Source organism: Rissa tridactyla, chromosome 1, assembly GCF_028500815.1.
Source record: "Rissa tridactyla isolate bRisTri1 chromosome 1, bRisTri1.patW.cur.20221130, whole genome shotgun sequence".
Classification (NCBI taxonomy): Eukaryota; Metazoa; Chordata; class Aves; order Charadriiformes; family Laridae; genus Rissa; species Rissa tridactyla.
Window position 1 is genome coordinate 186,506,435 of NC_071466.1, and position 23,280 is coordinate 186,529,714.

Genomic DNA, 23,280 nt, shown 5'->3' on the forward strand with positions numbered 1-23,280 from the left:
AGGAGGTCGAGCAGCGAAGAGAGTTAAGTGCAGTATATTCCACACGTAGCGTGTAATAATGCGCTAGGAGCTCCAAGAAGAACACAGGCTTACGTTGCTCTTGACCATGTTCAAGTTTGAATGGAAGGAGGTCAAGCAGCAAGAGAGTTAAGCGCAGTATATTCCACAGGTAGCCGTGTAATAATGCATTAGGAGCTCCAAGAAGGAACACAGGCTTACGAAGGGCAAAATTCATCCTTATAGCAATGTGCTATAGGCTAGATGCGCTAAAAGGATACGAGTGGCTTCCGGAGCACAGAACAAGGCTTCGCTCCTGTACAAATGAGAATTTGACGCTTCTTACTGATGATACAAAGCTGAGAGGAAGCTGGTCAGGCAGGTGTCTTGGGTCGGCGTGTGCAATGTGCAGCTCTCTAAGGAAAACGCCAGTGGCAGGGATAGAAATTAATGCAAGATATCTCCCTGTAAGCTGTATTTAGATGCCTTTAGCCACTTGGGAGTCCCACTTGGGGATCTTCTCTATTTCATTAAATGAGCATTTTGTGAAAAAACTCCCTGGAAAAAGTTACACGTGGATGTTTTCTTGGTCTGAGTTGGCAACATTCTGTAAGTTATTGTCTTTTACAGCAAGATAGGAAAAAAAACCCAAACAAACAACAAACAAACATGGATGACTTGTCCAAAGTTACATTTCTGGAAACTTAAATTATATTTTTTATAATTAAATTCATTTTTAAGTGCAAAACTATTTTTACAATAATTGAAAATAATTTCTACCTACAGCTTTTAAGTGTCTTTCATTTCTGTTTCTGCATTTAGCATTAAGATAACAATAGGTTTCAGCTGGCTTGAGTTATCAAAGCTAAACAGTATTTGCATGAAAGTTAGTTTAATTAGTATTTGAAATAAGCGTTCATAAAGCCTCTCTTATTCTTAACATCCAAACTGCTATTTTCCTTTCTGAACTCCCTCTTCAGCTTCCCATCCGATATGATTGAAAACGAATTGCTGTATAATTGTACTCTAATTACAAAATTCAGTAGAATGTCTTTATGAAAGAGAATGGCAAATAATCTTTTTATGCCGGCATTGCTCTTTAATGACTAAAAATACCTTACTATTATAATAGGCTAACTTAACACACAAATCTTCAATTTCTTTCTTTAGAAGAAAGAATAGCACAAATTATAAAGATTAAATTAGGCCATTTAAATACAAAAGAGATGTAACTCAGTTGAGTTTGGACCAATGAAAAGATAAAAAAACCCCATAACAACAAACCAACAACAATAAAACCAGACCCAATTCTAACTTGTGTAGAAGTAAACATATAATGTTGTACCTAGAGGGTAGAGATATTATCGTAGAATGGTTAGAATTGACAGGGACCTTAAAGATCATCTAGTTCCAACCCCCCTGCCATGGGCAGGGTCACCTTCCACTAGATCAGAAGATCTTTAGAAGACTGAGGTGCAGGGTAAAAGACTTCTTTGCCTATTCTATTGCTGTTAGCAGCTGTTAGCCCTGTACAATAAATCTCATTTTTGTTGAGTAAAAGGTATAAGCTGTATAAACAAATATGTATGTATACGGAAAAGTGTTGTCTTGATACTTAATGTTGAGGGCAATGGGAAATTAAAGAGTGCAATTATTCTGTGCAGTGGTAGCCTCATCTCCTGAAGCAAAGGCTTCTTAGGACACCTTCTGTGGTTGCAGTTCTCCGCCTAGACCACCATCCCTAGAAGGGCTCACTCTGTCTGACAGCCCTCTGGAGCCTAATTAATGCTTCACAGGTGAAAGTCATTGAGGAAGGGGGAGCATGTGGTGTTTTCCTAACACATCATAGGAGGAGGTTAAGGAACTCTGTGATGCATTTCACTTACGTACTACTGAAGAATGAAGAGACTCTTCAGAGTTCAGGGGTCCTTTATGTTTTATTTTATGGTTGAAATTCCTTAAAAAAGCTTCAAGGGAGGGAAAAATCAATTATCAAGATCATATTAGTTTTCAAGCATAAATGTTATCTTGCCTGCTTTGGTAATTAAACCCTCTGAATTCAGAGCTGAGTTTTCTGAAAGCCCTTTATAATTATATGGTTTGCAGAGTTTTAAGTTTTCTGACCTACGTTGTTCATAGATAAAAGGAAAGAAAGAATTTCTTTTCAAGTAATTTCGGTTCTACCGAAATTTTTCTACCTTAAAGTATTTTCTAAATTAATGAAACAAAAATTGTAAAACTACATGAATGGTACTTTTCAATGATAAATTTAAAGATTTTGCTGAGAGCAAAAGGATTAAATTTTGAAACAAACATTCTTATTTACCGGAATTGCATAACAGGCATATAAGAAGCAAGTTTTGACCAAATCAGTACCCTTATCTTTTTGCAAATACAATTATAGCTGCTTAAGAGAAACGTGCTATCCATTGTATTGTGTGATAAAATAAATGTATTGCTTTATTCTGCAAAGATTTAATTTTAAGCACATCGGCACTTTCAATTAAACTCGTAAGATTACACGTATAAATGCTTAAGGACACATACGAATCCCTCTAGTATTTGAGGACAAGTGAGTCAGCCAAGATTCTGTTTAATGAGGTATAGTTATTGTGAAAAATGTTTCTGTCATAGTAGGTTAATGTATTATAGTTGCTTATTCTATATTTTAAAAACTTTTCTCCAGCTGTTGTTCTCATGCAAATACTTGCCAGGTTTTGCTCTGAAAGATAGATGTTCCGGATTTCATTTCCTGAAAACAGAAGATATATTTTTTAAAAGTGCTTGATTATATTAGTGTGTCATGCCAGTGACATAGGTGACAATGTAAGAGAAAAGAAAGAGAAGTATCTTAGGTGCTTTGGAAGAAAGTCTGTATTTAAATCCTTTTTCCACGTCCATTTAGAAATTAAATTTGGGTTTGAGTATTAATTCCCTACCTGATTTTGTAGGAAATGTTTATCCAGGTGTAAAATAAAGTACAGAGGAAACTTTAGAACAAATTAAGCGTGTTCTTTTTCCATATAGAAAAGTAATTAACTCAATCGATCAAAACTTTTTGATAGGATGACATAAAATAGGAAGATTAATGACAAGAGTAAGATAGTAATAATACTTAAGTGCTTACATTCAGAATGCTCATGATCCAAGCTAAGTCAGCTGAGTAGCCACCTAATTTGAAAGTGTTTCAGATGTTCCTTATTTGACTGAAAGTTCCCTAGGACCTGCAGCTCTGCTCCGCAGGTGAATAGAAGAGCTCTGCTTTGAAGAATTAAATTCAAACCTCACGAAAGCCTCGTGGCAGTCCGAGAATATAGCAGAAGAATAGCCTTTTCTGCAGAAGAATAGCCATTTCTCCAAAAGAGACCGATCTGTCAGACATACCCCAATCACGGCCAGCGCGTACTGCCAGGGTGGGTTTCACAAAATGTATCTGCAGCCCCGTTGGTTTTACGTTGGAGGTCGGTCGGTCAGTTGGTCGGTCAGTCCTAGAGCCAGTCGTGTCTATCATAGCAACTTTCTGGAGAAAACAGAATAACAGGGTAGCGAGGCAAGGCCATGCCTCCAGGGAGTGCACCATAACCTACAGTGTCTGCTTTATACTTCTTCTCTTGCCTCTTGGTCACATGCAGCAAGATACCCAAAGCTCATGGAAGGGAGGTGCCAGAGCAAACAGGACTTCGTAACCTAATACCTGGAAGCATGCCTACCCACGATTTTGCCTTTTCCTTTCTTTAATGCTTATGATAAGCATCATGCTTACATTAAAATAGCAATATACGTACTGGAAACAGGATGTTACTAGAGCATGTTCTTCTGAGATCGTAATGTCAAGCTGTCTCCTGCATGGATACGGATGGCTGAGCTCAGGTATTTGCCAATGATGATGCCAATGAATGAAGAACACGTGAGGGATGTTTGGCGTCTGGTCAGTAACACGCAGTATGAGAGAGCTTACACAAAAATTTCAGATACATACAGTAGATGCTGTGTCCTAATACAGAAACTTATTCCTATAATCGTAGAGTCCGTTTTGGGGAGAGGCCACAGCTTCTTCTGGTTTTCTCATTACTTTGAGATTTTTAGTAAAGTAATGAAATGCACTTCTCTTTTCAGTGTTCTGTCTCCTGTGGAAAAGGTTTGAAGTTTCGTGATGTGCATTGTTTTAATAGCTTTCAAGCTAAAATAGAGGAAGGAAACTGCAGGCATTTGAAAAAACCACGGACCTACAAAATATGTAGAGCTGGAAGATGTCCTGCTTGGAAGACCAGCAGATGGAAAGAGGTATGTCAAATCTGCTCTGATTATGTTCTCGATGAGAGTACAAGACAAGATTGTATTCATGACAAAATGCTTCGATGGAAATAATTGTCAGGAAGGTTTTTTTCTACGCACATCGCAATGAAATCCACAAATCAGAAAGTAGTTCATTATATTTTCCTTTTTTCTTTCTTTTAAGAGTAATTAAAAGTAAATATGTGTGAAAACAGAAAGTATTTGGTAATCTGAACCTTGGACTGGATAGGTACTTAGGACTTTCCTCAACTTATCTGGTAAATTCAAAATAACAGTAAAATTTTGAAGTTTAATTCTTACCTTCGGTGAGAGACTCGGTAGTATCACTGTAGTTGCTATCGTAGTCTGAATATTGAAGTGAGCGCAGGTTTGTCAGGGAAGGAGAAGAAAAAGGGATTTTGGGCACAAATACCGGTCTTTTCTCTGGTTTGGTCTTGTAAAAGATCTCTCACCTTGTTGTGACATTGTGTGTAACTGAGCACGTGGCAACATTTTGCATTTTGCTCACTCTTTCAAAGTATAATTCCCCACATTGATAAAGACACATTGCCACTCGCCACACTTGATTGAGCAATATCTACTTTATGCTTAGGATTTTTAGGTAGGCTTTGGGATCTAATGGTGCTCTGCCTGGGTTAAAAAGGGGCTGTCTGTCTCAGCCAGCCTTAGCGTTGTAGGGAAATACCTTTGGCCAGGAAGGAGGAGCAGAGGCGTGTGGCAGGAAGGGTTTGAACCTTTTGAAGCTCATCAGGATTTAAGTTCCTTAGTTCTACCTGCAAAAGAAAGAGAAGTGTCCCCAACACGTTGCACCATTTGCAATGTTTTTCTAACCCGGAATACTGAGATTTTTTTTTTTTTTATTTTAATATTTACATTTTAAAGCAACAGATAAGACTGTCAATCTCTAATAAAGGAATAACCTAAACTTAGAAATTCAACCGTTTCATCTTGCAAAAATGTAAACTTTTGCTTTGCCTGTGCCTGTAGTCGTTGTTCCTACTGTGAATTAAGGTAAGCGGAAAGATCAGGCTAGGTAACTGGGATGCATTTATTTTTCATATTTATTACAAATCTTGATTTTAATTGGTGTTTTACATTTTTCAACATAAAACTCTTCAGATACAATGAAACGCTAGTATGGTAAGGGCTGTGAAGTATATTTTAAATAATATCCTAAGAACTTGTAATAATGGCAACTGTACCACCTTCTAGGAATGTCTCATTTCACACTGACATAATTCATTTTGATGAATTTCAGTGTTCTGTGTCCTGTGGAGTGGGGATTCAGCAAAGGGACATCTACTGTCAGCTGAAGGGCCTGGGTCAAGTGAGCGAAGCCATGTGTAGTCGTGATACCCGGCCCGCGAGCAAGAGGCATTGCTGGCTGCCTGCCTGCTCGCGGTACCGCTGGTTGGCAGATGAATGGGAAGATGTAAGTAAGGCTTCCAACTTGTATGAAGTAACCGAGTCATGTCGTACGTTTTCCTTTTTTTCCTTTTTTTCCTTTTTTTCCTTTTTTTCCTTTTTTTCCTTTTTTTCCTTTTTTTTCCTTTTTTTCCTTTTTTTCCTTTTTTTCCTTTTTTTCCTTTTTTCCTTTTTTCCTTTTTTTCCTTTTTTTCCTTTTTTTCCTTTTTTTTCCTTTTTTCCTTTTTTCCTTTTTTTCCTTTTTTTCCTTTTTTTCCTTTTTTTTCCTTTTTTTTCCTTTTTTTCCTTTTTTTCCTTTTTTTTCCTTTTTTTTCCTTTTTTTCCTTTTTTTCCTTTTTTTCCTTTTTTTCCTTTTTTTCCTTTTTTCCTTTTTTTCTTCTTTTTTTTCCTTTTTTCCCTTTTTTCCCTTTTTTTCCCTTTTTTCCCTTTTTTCCCTTTTTTCCCTTTTTTCCCTTTTTTCCTTTTTTTCCTTTTTTTCCTTTTTTTCCTTTTTTTCCTTTTTTCCTTTTTTTCCTTTTTTTTCCTTTTTTTCCTTTTTTCCTTTTTTTCCTTTTTTTTCCTTTTTTTCCTTTTTTTCCTTTTTTTCCTTTTTTCCTTTTTTTCCTTTTTTTCCTTTTTTTCCTTTTTTTCCTTTTTTTTCCTTTTTTTCCTTTTTTTCCTTTTTTTCCTTTTTTTTCCTTTTTTTTCCTTTTTTTCCTTTTTTTTCCTTTTTTTCCTTTTTTTCCTTTTTTTTCCTTTTTTTTCCTTTTTTTCCTTTTTTTCCTTTTTTTCCTTTTTTTCCTTTTTTTCCTTTTTTTCCTTTTTTTCCTTTTTTTCCTTTTTTTCCTTTTTTTCCTTTTTTTCCTTTTTTTCCTTTTTTTCCTTTTTTTTCCTTTTTTTCCTTTTTTCCTTTTTTCCTTTTTTTTCCTTTTTTTCCTTTTTTTCCTTTTTTCCTTTTTTTCCTTTTTTCCTTTTTTTTCCTTTTTTCCTTTTTTCCTTTTTTTCCTTTTTTCCCTTTTTTCCCTTTTTTCCCTTTTGTCTTTTTTTCCCTTTTGTCTTTCTTCCTGTATTCCTTCCCGCCTTTTTCCCCGCCTTTTTCCCCGCCTTTTTCCCTCCCTCTTCCCCCCCTCTTCCCCCCCTTTCCTCCCTTTCCCCCCTTTTTACCCTTTTTCTTTTTTTTTTCCACATTTGGGCACATTTCTAGTAGTTGTTATGTTGCAGAATGACAAGTGGCCACACTGGATATTTTGAGTGTCAAGCTTGCAAAACTAAAGAGAGTGACAAAAAAATGTCAAAGGCTTTGTTTGCTCTCTTGTACAGGATTTGCTTGTCTACGGGTGTAGAGAAAAGCTCTGGTGGAGCTCTGAGCAGGTCCCTATTGATAGAACTGTGTAACTTGAATACAAAGATCTTTACATAGTGCGTAAAATGTTTAATAAAAGCTCATTACGAAATATCACTTTAAAAAAATCACATTTTAAGACTGGAAATACAAATGAAATGTCAGCTGGAAGTAGAAATCTCAGAGGTAAAACCTTTGGAAAACAGCGTTTTCAAGAAGATCTATGTATCAGGTTTTCCAGAAAAGATAAGAAGCAAAATAAAACTCAGCAGCCTCCTACCAAATATACATTTTCATTTTTAAGAAAATCTAAAGATACTTTCAGAAGAAAGTTGTCATTTTTAAAGAAGATGTAAGGACTATTTCCTACACGCTAAAAATTTAATAACTTTTGTATCCATGTATGCAAACATACAAACATATGTAAAGAGAGAGGGAGAGAGAAAAACAAAAATTATGTATGTATAATGCCTGAAATGGTGTACGGAAGAGCCTGTCTCTTACTGTAACATTAAAAAAAAAACAGTTTGTGCAGTTGTCTCATCTTAATAATCTGCACTGTCAAATTTCGTAGGGCAAAGCCCCGAAACTTTGAATATGAAGACTCAAAATCTCAGGGACACAATGCTGTAGAAGCGACTACTATTAATATATACCTCATTTGTTGGTTCTCTGCAAACCCTGGGTTATATTCAAGCAGTTCAGACATACGTATTCCTCTCTGAAGCTATATTGAGAGAAAGCTGACTATATATGTTTCTTCCAAGTGTCCTCTTCTCATACAAAGCTGTTAAAATCAGGAATTAGTGGAAGTGGCTCAGAATGTCCTTTTAGCACAAATATAAACTTTCAGAGAATGAGGGTGTATTTTCCTTTCCCGTCAAACATTTGTATACTCCAGCTGGGTATTTAGAGGTCTCCACAACAAATGCATTGTGTTTTACTGCGTCTTCCGGATAGTTCATAACTTCTTCCACATGGATATTGCTGTTTGCTTGGAATTCCTGTGTTCAGTTCCCCTCTCTCACCAGATTCACATATAGCCCTGTACATCTAGTATTAACAGTAGTTCAAGCGTTTATCCATCTGTATTCCACTCCCGGTGCAGGACGCTCTCTACTGAAATTGCAGTATTTTGCCCAGCTGTCCCAGCTCTGAGTGCTCGTGTGTCATTTCCTCGCCTCATCAGTCACAGTGCAGCGGAAAAATGTCCAGATCCAGCATTTCTCCAGCTTGCAGCTGGGAGGCTGGCTGATAGCGGCAGCCGGCATTCTCCTACCAACTATGCATTTTCATGCTAAAGAGAAGAACGTCTACAACACTACTGTATAAAGCAAAATGAAAAGGATTCTTCTGCCTGTCCCCATGACCTCATGACTGGGTTATTCCTTACATTCCTAATATTTTGAGCTGCTCCATGCTGTTAAAAGATCAGGTGCTTCTGTAAGTCACAGCAGCCAACTGTGTCCACACTCCACCCCCCGGTGCAAGTCCACAGCAAAGAAGTTACCAAGAGGACAGAGCCAGGCTCTCTGCAGTGTTGCATGGTGGGAAGGCAAGAGACAACGGGAGCAAGGTCACAAAAACACAGGGTTGGAAGGGACCTCTGGAGATCATCTAGTCCAACCCCCTGCCAGAGCAGGGTCACCTAGAGCAGGTTGCACAGGAACGTGTCCAGGCGGGTTTTGAATGACTCCAGAGTTGGAGACTCCACCACCTCTCTGGGCAGCCTGTGCCAGTGCTCTGCCACCCTCAAAGTAAAGAAGTTCCTCCTCATGTTTAGGTGGAACTTCCTATGCTCAAGTTTGTGCCCATTACCTCTTGTCCTGTCGCCAGGCACCACTGCAAAGAGCCTGACCCCATCCTCCTGACACCCACCCTTTAAGTATTTATAAGAGTTGATAAGGTCCCCCCTCAGCTGTCTTTTTTTCCAAACTGAAGAGACCCAAATCCCTCAGCCTTTCTTCATAAGATCAAGCCAGAGAGGTTAAAACTGAATGTTATTAAGAACTTTTTCTCCATGAGGACAATTAAGGCAGTTGAATGCGCTGCCCAGGGAATTTGTGCAGTCTCCATCCTTTTGATGTTCTCAAGACCTGACTTTATAAAGTTAGAGGTTTCCTCTAGCAGAGCTGTTTTACCATACATCATCTGTTATTTGCACTTCAAGTTGCCTCTTTGAGTCCATAATAATAAAATTTGAACAATGGGCTTGGTCTGTGTATCAGACCTTGACGAGTCTTCTAGTTGGCTGTTGTTGTGTCCAAATTAGCATTAAATTAGGTTCAGGTCTGTCTGTAGTAGTTGGTGTTATTGATTATTGCCTCTGCTGAGACCGGAGTTTGTGTATTTGAGCCTTCCTTCTTTATCACAGCAAGTTCTAACAGGTTAGTTAAGGCACCCGCAGCTGTGGTGTGCTGTTGACATGTATTACTTAGCTTGTACCTCCACTTTTCTGGATTCTGGTGGCACCAAGGTTCTCATCCTGTCCTGGCAGAACTGCAACAACTCTCCATCTCACCGGCCTGCCATGGGGAGAGGTCTGAGGAGGCTCAGAGCAAAGGCACAGGCTCAGCAGATGCTGCTGCCCAAAGCTTCCCCTGGCTTTGTTAACAGGCAGTTTTGTTTTCTTTTCTTTTATCGGTGTAATACCATGTACATACTTCTTTTATTTTGTTTTCAAGACCAGCTTATTCCTTTCCAATTTCACTGAAATTACTTTTTTGGCTCTTCCCTTTTCAGTAGAAGAGCTTTTGCACTCAACCTATCATTTTGGCCTGATGTTTTCCTTTTCTTCTCTGACTCACCCAACACTTACAGTGTCATGTCATTATACACTATTGTTTTTTCAGCTGATTAGAGGTACCTGAACTTGGAAAACGAAGTAAAGGATTTTGATTCAGTGAGTAATTCAGTCCGACGCTGATAGCAGATGTCATGAAAGGTGTTGCTGTCTGGGTTTTACTGGTGTGTGGCAACCAGAAAATAACTTTGTTCTGTAAATGGCTAGTTAAAGTATAAAAGCTGTGACTGTTTTTCTCACTCTCAGTGCTCAGCATCATACAGAAGAAAGGAAATACACCGGAAAGTTAAGTGTGTGGATGAAAACCATCTCCAAGTGGCTGAAAGCTTCTGCGATCCTGCAACAAAGCCTCCATCAACCAAAACCTGCAGGACAGGTCCCTCTAAATACGTTGTGCTTACAGGAGAACTGTCACAGGTAAGCTAATTATACTGCTCGCGCATCTTTTATGTAAATTCACTTTTAAGAAGTTTATACTGCTGTAAAACTTACGTTATGTGTGCAGAGCAAAACGAAATAACTTATATTTTCATCTGAACATGGGTGTCTAAATTTTCCCCACACTGAACCTTCCAATCAGCCGTGGTTTATTGTAGTGACTGTTGTCAGCCTTCTGGTAGCCCCCCCGGGACCTATGAACACCAGCTAGAGGACAGCCGCCCCCACCGCAGGATTCCTTTGCTGGTTCCTAGCAAACTCTCCTGCAAGCTGATCTCACTGAAGTAAAGAAAAGTGTTTTCCTTAGTTTCAGCGCGGTGGTGGGTGAGCGCTTTGTTTCCCTTGCGCAGCTGCGCTACCTACGTGCGCGTGTCTGTGTGCCTACTGCAGCTGGGAGGGGACTGCTCTGGACCCTCTCTGAGCTCTGAGAAGAGGGCAACGTGGGACTTCCCATCTCCTTGCGCGCATAACTATTGTAGACCTTCACTTCTGCATGCCGATGAACCAGCCCCGTGGTGGCACACGTCGGATTTTGCCGAAGAGAAGATCAGAGCTGATTTATCTGTAACTGCAACGCCGCAGAAAGGTTGTTTCACTAGAAATAATGCCTGTGCCTGGGGATTTTCTTTCAGTGCTCGGCCAGCTGTGGGTTTGGTCACCGGCAAAGGATCGCATACTGTGTTGGAGTCCACTCTGTTCCGAATCAGCACGCCCGTGGCCTTCGACCTGTAGCGTACCGAGAATGCCCGGCAGAGCCGTCCCCATACATTTATAAATGTAATATCAAAGGATGCTCACAAGCAGCTACGTGGAGGGTGGGGAAGTGGACCACGGTGAGTACAGATGTGCAAGATGATTTTTGCTAGCTGCCTCAAATGCAAACGAATGCCAAGACTAATTTGCTGACATAGTTATTTACTACCTTCCAAACTAACTCTTGACGGCCATCCACGTCCAGTGCTCGGTGTCTTGCGGAGTGGGGGTAAAGGAGAGAATCGTAGAATGTACGACTGAAAATGGCTTATCCAGTGACTTGTGCCTGACACGTTTAAAACCAGATGCCAGAAGGATCTGCCGCGAGGAAGAATGTAAGTGACAGCTGCAGTTTTCATCTGAACTTAATGTTTTCCCGGGTTATTTATATAAAAACTATATATATATATGTATATATTTGTATTTGGAGCACAATTATGCAAGCTATGTCCTAAAATTAAGCTCTATTTGTGAAATATTAATATGATTTAATCATTCTTTTTGAAGGTGAAATCTTTACCACCTGCAAAGATATCCAGATTAAAAAAGGGATTAGAAAGGATGGTGAATACCTACTTAACATTAAGGGAAGGGCGATAAAGGTACTCTTAATATTTATGAGTTTTTTATCAGCACATATTTTTATTAAATAATACTTTTCTAATAAAGGTTTTGCTAAAGGATTGTATTTTCTCTTGTAGATTTATTGCTCAGGCATGCATTTAGAGAATCCCAAAGAATATTTGACATTGGTAAAAGGTGAAGCAGACAACTTTTCTGAAGTATATGGATTCAGGTATGAAAGTAGTTCTGTAACTTTATGAAGTGCATTTACTTATTCCAAAATAAAAGAATAAAATAATGCTTAGTTTTGTGAGAACAGATGAGTAGATATTTTTTTTCCTCGATTTTTTGTTTTGAATATCCAGGTATATGAACACAGAAATGTAGAAATGTGGATACTTCCAGTCTGAAATTGTGTTAATTGCAATAAATGATTTTAAAAATTTTCTGTCTTGAATTTAGTAGAAATGGTGTAGAAATTAGTGTTTCAGTTGAGCCAAGATTAATAGTTGAGCTTCTTGTTCAGTCACTGTTGTTTAATATTGTTTATGCAGCATAGTACAATGCAATTATTTTTCACTACGGTGCTGTTATGGAGAAATGCCAAAAGGAAAACTAAATCTTTGCTATTCTCTAGGTTGCAAAATCCATACGAATGTCCTTTCAATGGAAGCAGAAGGCAAGACTGTGCCTGTCGAAATGATTACCTTGCAGCTGGCTTCACGGTTTTTAGCAAAATAAGATTTGATGTAGCCTCCATGCAAATTAAAAGTAAGCATTTTGGCAGTTTCAGCCAATGTGAGCATTCTGTTGAAATTGCACTGATTGTGATTATGAAATTATCATTTGACCTAGTTATAGATCCAATTATGCCATTTTTGGAAAAACAAAATTTTTATTTCCTTTGGGAATTCAGTAGGAATTTCAAAGAAAAAAAAATATGGAGAAAGCACTACTGCTTCCCTTGTTAGTTTGTCCCAAGCGGTCAAGTGGCATGAATCTTGCAGATTCGTATTTTACATGTAAAGTAGCTTCAGTTTCTAAGGTTTTGTTCACATTATTCCATTTCCCTTTAGTTCCTGGCGTATTTTTCTAGGGAATGTCTTCCTATGCTGTAGTCAGTCTCTTCTCAGACCTTAATAGACATGGGAAACGGACAGGGAATCTTGCAGCACTTTCAAGCCTCTGCCTGAAGGTGGCAAGGTGGCCCACAACCGGCTCACCTGGAGCTGCATCCAAGTGCACGTCCATCCTCCTCCTAACCCTCCCCTATCTCAGAAAGGAGACTGGGCTTACAGGTTGGTTTGATGTCGCATTAACCAAAATGGACTGTTTAAAATGCAGTTTGTAAAAAAAAAAAAACAACCCACCAACCGGAAAAAAAAAAAAAAACCAACAACAAAGAAAAACCGAAACAAAAAGAAAAACAAACAAACAAAAAAACCAAAATCCCCACAACAAAACCAAAACACCCCCCCAAAAAAAAAGCCCCTCAAACAACAAACAGAAAAACCCCACCCACAACAAACCAAAAAACCCCATGTTAATGCCTTTCGCACTGTTTTCACCCAGCCTTCTAATGCTGCAGTTTCAATGTTGAGTAATTTTCTGTTTTCTAGCCACAGATTTTCTTTTTGCTCAGACTATACTTGGGAGAGCCGTTCCCTTTGCTACAGCTGGAGATTGCTACAGTGCTGCCAGATGTCCACAGGTATTCATGACTTCTTATCCCCTTGAAAAGTGCATGTAGGAGGGGGAAAAAACCCATCTCTGTGACTGATTTAGAGCTGTAAGGTTCTAAACCAATCTCCTATTTTGTCTAGTCTGTGTACTACATTAATAAATATGTTTTTGTTACTCTTTTCCCTCCTGTTCCACCATGTTCCCCTCCACCCTGGCCCTGGTTTCTCCTTCAAATGTTTACTCCACACTTTCCCTCTAGGCACCATGTATGTGTAACTTTCTATGTATTTAATGTCTTTCTCTACCTCTCTCTGTAAGTGATGTATCCTTTGTTTCCCCTAATCCTTTCTCAATTTTTGTTCTCCTCCAGTGGCTTTCCTTTTCGCTAATCCTGCAGAATTTTTCTGTTTCTCTCCTGACTCTTCACATCAATCCTCTTTAGCAGTAAAATTTAAAATTATACGTCCACTGGTGCGTCTGCATGAGTGTTTTAGTTTGGACTGGATGGTGCTTTTTAAAGTTAATCTCTGTAATGTCCCAGTTTACTGTTTGTTGGTTCACATCACAGAGCAGTCTTGAAAGACATGATCAGGATGCCTTACAGATGAAACCAACTGACACAATGAGCTCCAGCAGAAGGATCTTAATGCACTCTGACTGCTAATGAGGATTCAGTCTATGGGACTGGATGAGAGTTAGTCCAAAGTAAAACCTCCCTCTCTGCGCTGTGTACAGACGTTGGGCTCTCTGACCCAATATTTTCACTCTACAGATCTATCTGCTCATACTGCAGTGTCCTTCTTGCGAATGCAGAAGTAACCCTAGTCTGAACTGGTCAACCTAGGCTGCTTTTGGAGTCTGTTGGCAGAAATGAGATTCCCTAGAAAACCGTTCAGCTAATCTTACTCTATTAGACACCTGAGGATGAGGCCAACCATCGTCTGGACGGGCATATTTCTTTTCACTGATTATAAAGGGAGTTAAGATCAATTAGCTCGGACTTGTGTGGAGGTGAATCCCTGTTGTCCATCTATCCTATGTGCTTAAACTTAAGACAGGCTATGTGGGTAGATGCACTCAAGGGCAGCTGGAGACAATTTAGGTACAAATGAAGTACCAGAGTTAGGCAGAGTTAACCCCTGACAAGAAAACCGTTGGAGTTGATGACAGTATTGGATACCTTCAACCTGCAAACTCTTTGGGCTTAGTACAATACACATCTATTTGCAATCTGTCACTTCCGTTGGGAAGTCATTCTGCTCATGTGGTTTTGCACCAATGCGTTTCCATCTATGAGGTCTGTACTGAAACTAACTAAATGGAGTAAAAAGGCCTCCATTCCCCAGTTGTCAGTCCTTGAAATCTGATCCTGGCCTTGAGTATGCTGCATGACATGACAGGCGGCTGTTAAGCTGTCATCATAATTGGACATAGCACTTTTCACTTATTTTTGCAAAATGATGTCACTGTGAATGAAGTTACTTTGGGCCTGTTAATTGTGGAAAGTGTTCCACACCATTTGGATTAATTTCCTCCAGATGCTTTATTCATTAAATGGAAATCTTCCACTTTTGGGGCACTTGAAGCACAACCTACCTCTATCCATGTGAGCTTATGTTAGCACCTCCTGAGTATGAGAGGGCTATAAGCACAGCAACTGTACATAGAAGCGCTCTCAAAACAAATCTGCCATACTGAACAATATAAGACCCAATTTTTATGAAGAAATTTCAGTGAATCAAAAGAATAAAGGCTGAATGGTGTAGTTTTATACATGCACACATACATGTGCCTGTACGAATCTATATATAAAATACATATATCTGACTATGACGATACTAAGCAATAAAATACAGAAGCTACCATATGTAATAGAAATGTTATCTTTGCTAAAGCTTTGATCTCAGCATTTTGGGATGTTTTAACTAGGTCTGAATACAGGAATTCAGGCCCTCAGTGAATTGTATGGAGGTTTGCAGGAGTTTTCTGATTGTAGAGCTGCCTAAACTGACCATTAATCATTATTTGTACCTCAGTTTGTTTACCAAGGTAGCGCAGTTGGTTGCTTGTAAAATATTTCTTACTGTCATATGAACTAACTCTGTTTTAAAACTAGTTTTCAGAGTACCACTTACGTAGCAAATATTTTAGAATCTGTAAACTGTTTTGAGTGGTTTGTATTGAAAAAAAAATCCATTTAGCCACAAATTCATTTATTTTAACCTCCACTTATGTTCGTGTTCAACTATGTTATTTAGTATATTGAAAAGAAAGGGAAGATGATGAGATGATGATGCTTGAACAGCATGCTTGCAAAAATTTGAGAATTAGATGTCTAAGAAGTGATGAGCTTGTAATTTCCAGGTAGTGATCAGTCCTGACCATGTTATTTCCCAAAAGTTCAGGCAATTAAAAAACAAAAAATCTTTCAAGAAAGCCAGCCTCATTCTTGCATGTTGCAAATCCGTACTTTTTGTAAATTAAAATTTAATACGTAGCAAGGAGGCTAAAATAATTGGAATTGTCTGATGTGAGTTCTGTATTCAGACTGCAGACAGATGCACAGGTGCTACTTACTGCAGAACAACTTGTTGGTGTGTCTATGTCTCCTGAGTGTCCAAAAAAAAAGGGTATAATGCAGCATAAGTAACCCAGGTGAAGTACACACCTTTGAGTACTTTATGTCTAGATATATCATAGTATCATAGAATGGTTTGGGTTGGAAGGGACCTTAAAGATCATCTTGTTCCAACCCCCCTGCCATGGGCAGGGACACCTCCCACTAGACCAGGCTGCTCAAAGCCCCATCCAGCCTAAGCCTCATCACTACCTTAAGTGATATGTGCAGATATGCAAATGTAGAGTGGTTTAGTGTTTTGAACACCGTTTATCAGCTCTGTATTTTACCTTTTTGTTTGTTTTGTTTTGTTTTGTTTTGTTTTGTTTTGTTTTGTTTTGTTAGGGGCAATTCAGCATTAATTTGGCTGGTACAGGTCTGAGATTATCCAGTACAGTGAGGTGGATCGCTCAGGGCAACTATGCAACTGCTGACATACACAAATCCCACGTAAGTCAATGTAGTTTTCTTTTTCCTGCTCTTATGGCTTGGAATATTATGCCTCCAGAGATGCAAGTGATGACTCTCCTGTGAAAGCTATCTGTGAATCAAAAATAGTGTTCAAGGTCTCTAACCCATCTAAGTCTTCTTCCAAATGTAATGTTAAAACTGAGTTTAATCACACTGCCCAGAATCTAATCCAGATCAACCCTGCCTGCCTGCCCTTCCCTTACAGATTTTAAGAGCCTATTTTTATATTAATCAGGTTTATGAAAAGCTTTGAAGATACCTAATAAAACTTTGAAAAAAATAATAAACACAACACCCCAAACCACCCTTTTAATTAAAGATACCCTACTATAGAGGATCCTTACAGTTTGTTTGCCTCCAACTTGATTCATGTGGGAAACCAAAAGACCAGTTGAACAAGAACCGTAAACTTGTACAGTTTAAGACAACCTTGGATGGTAAGCAGGGAGGAGAAGGTATACAGAGACACCAACAGAGGATCTCTGTGCCCATATTGCTAATTTTTTGCTGTCTCTTGATTTAGTGTTTGTAGGTACAATTTTTCAAGAGGTCTATTGTGTGCAGACCTCAAGGAGCTTTTGGTACAGCTGTGATTTCAATTGCCTTTCTTGATTGACTCTTCTCTTTGTCCGATTCCCAGGACGGTACTAAAATATATGGAAGATGCGGAGGATTTTGTGGAAAATGTATTCCTAACACAATTATCGGTCTCCAACTTCAAATACAGTGAGAACTCTGATGTGGTAAGAGCATCCAAGCAGGGACATCTGCCGTTTAGGTGTAAATTGTAGGTGCTGTGTATATATATATATTTTAATTCTTTCATCTCTGTAATGCTCGTTACTGTAACGCTCGTTACTGTAATGCTCACTACTAAGAATTCCTGTTTTGTTCAGTGTTTATTCAGGGATGTATTACCTGTTTGTGGGCCACCGAGTGCATAAATCACAATCATAAACCTTCAGGTTTTAATGGAGAAGCATTCATTCAATGTACAGTATACATTAGCAAGTAAATTGCACTGAGGTTACTACCGTGGGTAACACCCTAAATTGTGCGGTAATTGTAATACTTTACCTGCAACTAATCAGTGCAATTCTTTATGCTGTATTCAATAAAATTTATACTGTACTGGTTTTCTTGATCAACTCTACTAAAATGTAGAAAGGAAAGAGTTATTGCTAGATAGATAAGACAGGTTAGAATTTCAAATGCTTCCGATTTTCTGAAACATTTTAGGAATTATCTGCCAGCAACTTACAGCAGAAAAGTATATAACCAACATACTTGAGATAGTTTCTATAGATCTGTGCATTTCTCTTGTCAGCAGAAGCATTTTTTCCCCGTCCCTTTCCTTATATTCTTTGTGGTGCTCAAATACTAGCAGTAATCCTGAGAAGTGTGGTTTAACCTCTGTAGTCTCTGTAGCACGTGTTAAACATCTAGGCTTAATTGTGTTGTGGTTACAGGAAAAGAAAATTAGGAAACAAATTGCTTGGAAATCTGATTTTTAAATCCCTGCCTCTCATCCAAGTATACTGTAAAAACAGCGTACTCTCTTTACCGTAGCATCTTGTATGTGATTGTGTGAATATGTATTTACTTAAACCCTTCCCATGCACACCATACTCCTTTATACTGGCCAATGGCACACTGGTAAAGGCTGTAGCATGTGTCCCTCATACTCCAACTCAACACAATTTTCAATAACCTTAGTGAAAACCCTGGGCAGGGGCAGCATCAAGCCCCATGGTGGTTTTGGTGTCCAGCTTCGACTCAGTTTAATTTTTCCGTGTTTGTAAATGCAGTCCTAACATCTGCTAGTTAAAATAATTTCTTCCAGAAAAGTAAGCGTATGAAAGAGTTACGAGGTTTAAAAAATGATCTAGCTCTTTGATTTGTTGTTTTTGATTACTTTACTGTCCAGAACTGTAGATATATACGCATATAAAGATAATGTGTTTCAGGGCCAGCTCTCAGGTATTCAGAATAAAATTTTCTACGTGCATAACATACATTATGTGCCAGGTAACTATACATGAATTTTCTGACAATATGCATTTTGTAAACCAAATATTTGTTTTGCATGCCGGTACAATTGGTAGATCAAATGGCAGCTATATCGTATTTTTACCCGTAAAGAGTTAGCCATGAATTAGCAATATGTATTAATTAAAAACAACACTGTACCACAGAACTGTAAGCAGCTACTTTTTAGATAACACATGTAGGTAATTATTTTGTGATCTCTGCATCAGAAATGTATTTTTGCACTATGTGCCTTATATTTGTTGTAAACATTAATAAGAACATAAAGCATTATTTTCCTAGAAATGTTTACATTTATAATTAAAATCTTGTAATTTATAAAATATTTATATAATAAATATGCTTGTGTGAATGGTACCAGAGTACTTTTGCTTTTTTTTTTTTGGGTGTTGGATGCTTAGTACAAAACGTTGCAAAAACATTTCAACTGGTTTATGCACAGACTTATACTGGAATAACTGCCACACAAGCAGGTTGTAGTCATAGGAATATTTTCCATGGAAGCAAATCCTGCTTCAGAAGGACAAACTCCATGTCTGTGGGCTCTTTCCAGACATCTCCCCCTGTTCACTTATACCATTCCCGGGGGGGGGGGGTTGCCCTGCAAATCATTCACTGAAATAATGTAGAAATCTGAAACAATCTGCCTCCTCCTCGCGCTAAACTCGGATCAATTTATTTATAGCGTGGTCCCTAAGCCATTGCTTTGGCAGAAGGGGAGCTGCACTCCGCCTCCATCCCCAGGAGCACCATTTTCTTTTCAGCCCCGAAACTCCTGTTAAGGGCTAGGAAGTTCTCGGCTCTGCGGACGCAGAATCACTCTGAAAATCCACTACCAAACAAAAGTGACTTTTAACCCAATATTTGACACAACAGGTTTTTATTGGGTAACAGGAATGATTTTTCAGTAAAAACGTATTTTCTATCATTACAGCAAACCCTGTGGCCCAGCATCAACTTCTGCATAAAACGGCACTGTATTGCATTGCTGGTTTTTGCATCTTTTCTTTCATTTATCCTTGCTTTGGAGTTTCAGCCCTAGTGTAGGGAGAAAGTACTCGTGCGTTCTGGTGTTTTGTGAATTCCTTGTGTCAGGATTTTGATTTCTGTTAAGAAAAGGGGCTTAATCAATCACCACATTTCAACTTACTAAGGTTTCATCCTGAGGGCAATTTAAGGAAAACGTGACCCTGATGATCAGCTCAGAAGAATTTGGAGACGTGGTGATGCTGACGTGTTAGAAGGTCCATGCAATAAAATGAGAATCATGGGTTGTACTTGCAGTATGATGTTTCCATCTCCTTTAGTTGACGTTGCTGTAGATTTCCATCACACTGAGCAGCAGAGATGGCTACCAGCATGGCAGGGTGCTCTGTGAGAGCGCTGTGAGCTCCACCTCGTGGGTCTGCGTGGGCCGAGCTGCCCACGGCCGGTCGGAGTCCCACAGTGCTCCAGCTTTGGTCCCTGCTGAGGGAATGAAATGCTGAACTGCCCTGTTCAGCATACAGAAAAAAATAATAATTAAGGAACGGTAGTAGTTAAAGATGATTGTAACAGTAGTCCATTAGATGTCTTCTAGGACATTTTCAATCCCACCAATGACAGCATCAATTATTAGGTGACACAACTGCATTTACTTGTGTGTATGCACACACACACACACACGCATTTAGTGCTTCTCTGAATATGGAATCCCCAAGATGGACTAGATTTAAAAAACTTATTGCTCACTTTTACCTAATGGAATGTCACTTGGCATGTTATGAAATGGCGTACTGCCATGTGGCAGTACCTGTGACATCTCTTGATGAAGACATCATCTAGGTGTCTTCTACCTCTGTTTCCCCAAAGGTTACATCTGGGAGGTAGCAGAGGAGCTGGAAACCCTAACAGGTCTCCATCCTGGCTGGATTCATCCTGGCATAGTCTGCTGTGCCACTTTCCCTGTAGAGAGGAGGAGAATACATGCAGGAGTTTGATCCAGGACACGCATAAGTGTGTTGTACAGTCAGCCAATCCCACGTGCATGGGAAGAGTCGTGTCTGTGTGACTTCAGTGTATATACGTGTCTGTGCAGGCTTCTGATGGATGGTCTTGTATTTTTCTTATCAAATTGAAAGGCTATAATATCCAAGACATACTCGAAAAGGTGAGGGAAAGCTTTGGGGTTTTCCTTCCACTCCTGTAACCTGTAACATGTTTAGTGTAACTTCTCAGTTGCGTTGACTATTTGAAATAAAAGTTACATGTAACAAGGAGGGGGTTTATGTCTTTGCAGCTTTATTGTAGTAACACACGATGAGATCCCTGAGAAATTCAGAGTCTGAATAAAATATTACTATCTTGCAAGTGCTTTCTATGTCTTGCAGGGCTTTAAGTAAGATTACTGAGGAGTGTGAGGAGTTGGTTTTTATTGTTTCCATAAAGAAACAAATAGATTCCTGAAAATTGATGTTGTGTGGCTATCAAAACTGAACTTGAATTACAAGTGGAACAGAAATATACCATAACATTTTAACCTTAACTTAAAAAATGAGAACAGGAAAACTAAGTACCAAAATGGTTTTGACACAAGATAATTGAATATTTAAATAGGAAATTAAGATTAAAATGAGCATTCATTTATAAACGTTACAGTGGAGATTTCATTTAATGCCCATATGGGCATTAAATCTATCTTGGGCTTATTTAAAACTTAAAATGATTTCCAATTGCTCTCCAAAGAAGCCCACCAGAACCTTTTCCAAAAATTAACTTTCACAATACAATGGACTTCCATATTTGTACTTTTGTAGAAATTGAACCAGGAAAGGCCAAAGGCTGCACTTAAATGCCTTTATACTTACCAGTTACATGGTATCTCGCTCAATGCAGGCAAGAGCAGGACTGGAGGTCAGGTTGGCAGAACTGATATGAAATAATGTCCTCCAGGCTGGAGAGTGGCATCTCCGGGGAAGCATTTGTCTCCTCTGGACCAGCTCACGATCCCTTGTAAGGCCTGCGTTGCTCTGCTGTAGTACTTGGCCATCTTCTCCTGAGCCTCTCTGATTTTTCAAGGTGGTCTCGTTGTATCCATGCATTAAAAAAAAACTCTGGCGGGGGGGGCCTCATCAGCCTCTATCTCTCTGGTGTGCTTTGGAAATAGGCTGAATAGATCATAGAAAAAGCAAGGTATTGCTTCTTAAAGTGCATTCCTGCTTCACAGTACTGACTTCCCTTCAGACAGAGCAGTAACTGATGACAGCAGGGGGAAATTATCTGCATTTTGTTCAAAGAGAAGAACAAACTGTCTGACTTGGAGATGTATCTGACGTTTAATCTTCTCATCCACAGAAGGTGATTTTCTTTTGCACAATTGAGTTTATTTTGCAATGCCATAGCTTGAGAGGCTTTTCTGGGCTTTCTTTATCCTGGCTTTAGAGAAGCAATCTGTGCTCTGTTTCTGATAAATTTCTCCTTGTGTTCAGTTATGACAGATATTCCTTTGAATCTGCTGTATAAAAATACTGTAGCAGCAGAGCAGAGCAAAGATCTAACTGTATTTATGTCTATATTCTGCCTTTAAGCATGAACAGCTGTGCATACATTCATCTGTCTCATGTCTCACTCTGCTGCCATCCAGAACCTTTTCCTTCTTAATAAACAAATGTTTCCTTCTTTAATCTGTGTGTGTGTTTTATCTCTGTTCCTGCAACAAAATTTTCTTGTCCGCATATGTTTTTCAAATCTTATTTGTATAATTAAACAAAGCATGCGACAGGGAGAACCCACGCTGTAACCGGTAGAGAACTACCCCCTCTCAAAGTGCCTGAAATAAAACAAGCTATTTCTGTCTTGCACACCATTACTGTTTTGTTTTGGAAAGCAAAACCCCGCATTTATGAATACTGAAAGACTCTTTTTGAAATCACTGTATGGTCTTATTTTGCAGTCTGATTTACAGAAGCAAGCAACATTCAAGGAGAGCTCATGAATTTTCTATACGCAAAAGGCAGGAGTGATTCATAGCAGCAGCATACATTTACGCCTGGTGGGGTGAAATCCTTCTTTGCACTTCGGTCATCTCCGGCATCATTCATTGATCGTGGCAGTGACATTCATGGTCAGTTCATCGTTCTCAGTGAGGTTTTTTTTTTTATTATTTTCCTTTGGAAGCCGGAATAATTAAAAATGTGGTTGCACAGAAAACAAATCGAAATTTGTGCTTGTAAAATCAGGAGGCAGAAAGTTTCTTCTTAATGCTTTGTGTTTAAAATGTCTCGCAGAAGAGGCTTGTTGTAAAAATATTTATTTAACACCTCAGCAAAGAAAACAGCAGCCCTGCTAGTATTTGTGTCCCTGGAAGGTCTGCAACTCAGGGCAAAGAACGCTGCCACCAGTAGCCCCTTTCATCAGGGTTTACAAGGTATTTAGCTAAGAATTCTTTTGCCCCGCAATTATTCTTTTCTGTCTCAGGTTTATTACTGCTGTTGCCAGGAAATTGACACTGTCCCCAGTTCCTTAACTAAATTCCTGCTTGCAACTTCCGAGAGAAGAGGGAAAAACGGGAGTAAATTTGTGGCTGTTACCTCAAAGGGAAAAGGCACAACCTGTGTGCTAACATAAAGGCAGTACTCGAAAGTGCACAGGAAAAAAAAAAAAGAAAAAAAAAAGATTATTTTACTTCTAGAGTCCTCTCTTCCATACCAGATGCCAGGATCAGAGATTTATTGCTGCTCTTTCTTACGTGGCGGGGTATATTTTTGGCATTATACTGCCAAATGTTTACTCAGAGGGATTATTTTGAGAGGGCTCTATGGCAAATGCAGGTAGGCAGGCGTGAAACGGGGAGATTTTTCTCTGGATCGGGAGCGCACCTTCCTG

General features: G+C 39.0%; 1 protein-coding gene across 5 annotated transcripts in view; it reads left to right on the forward strand.

Moving 5' to 3' along the window:
• ADAMTS20 (ADAM metallopeptidase with thrombospondin type 1 motif 20) overlaps nucleotides 1-18,774 on the forward strand; it is a 103,231-nt gene extending 84,457 nt beyond the window's left edge. For 4 of the 5 annotated variants that reach the window (XM_054184447.1, XM_054184441.1, XM_054184457.1 and 1 more), the window contains 11 exons: nucleotides 4,114-4,281; nucleotides 5,552-5,725; nucleotides 10,089-10,259; nucleotides 10,913-11,113; nucleotides 11,239-11,368; nucleotides 11,541-11,635; nucleotides 11,735-11,829; nucleotides 12,235-12,368; nucleotides 13,217-13,308; nucleotides 16,243-16,347; nucleotides 17,009-18,774. In XM_054184447.1, the coding sequence (XP_054040422.1) occupies nucleotides 4,114-4,281; nucleotides 5,552-5,725; nucleotides 10,089-10,259; nucleotides 10,913-11,113; nucleotides 11,239-11,368; nucleotides 11,541-11,635; nucleotides 11,735-11,829; nucleotides 12,235-12,368; nucleotides 13,217-13,308; nucleotides 16,243-16,347; nucleotides 17,009-17,098 (1,455 nt within the window). In that variant the 3' untranslated portion in view covers nucleotides 17,099-18,774. The remainder of the gene's footprint in view (nucleotides 1-4,113; nucleotides 4,282-5,551; nucleotides 5,726-10,088; nucleotides 10,260-10,912; nucleotides 11,114-11,238; nucleotides 11,369-11,540; nucleotides 11,636-11,734; nucleotides 11,830-12,234; nucleotides 12,369-13,216; nucleotides 13,309-16,242; nucleotides 16,348-17,008) is intronic. The other variant, XR_008463624.1, reaches the window with a different exon arrangement.
• The last annotated feature ends 4,506 nt before the right edge of the window (nucleotides 18,775-23,280 follow it).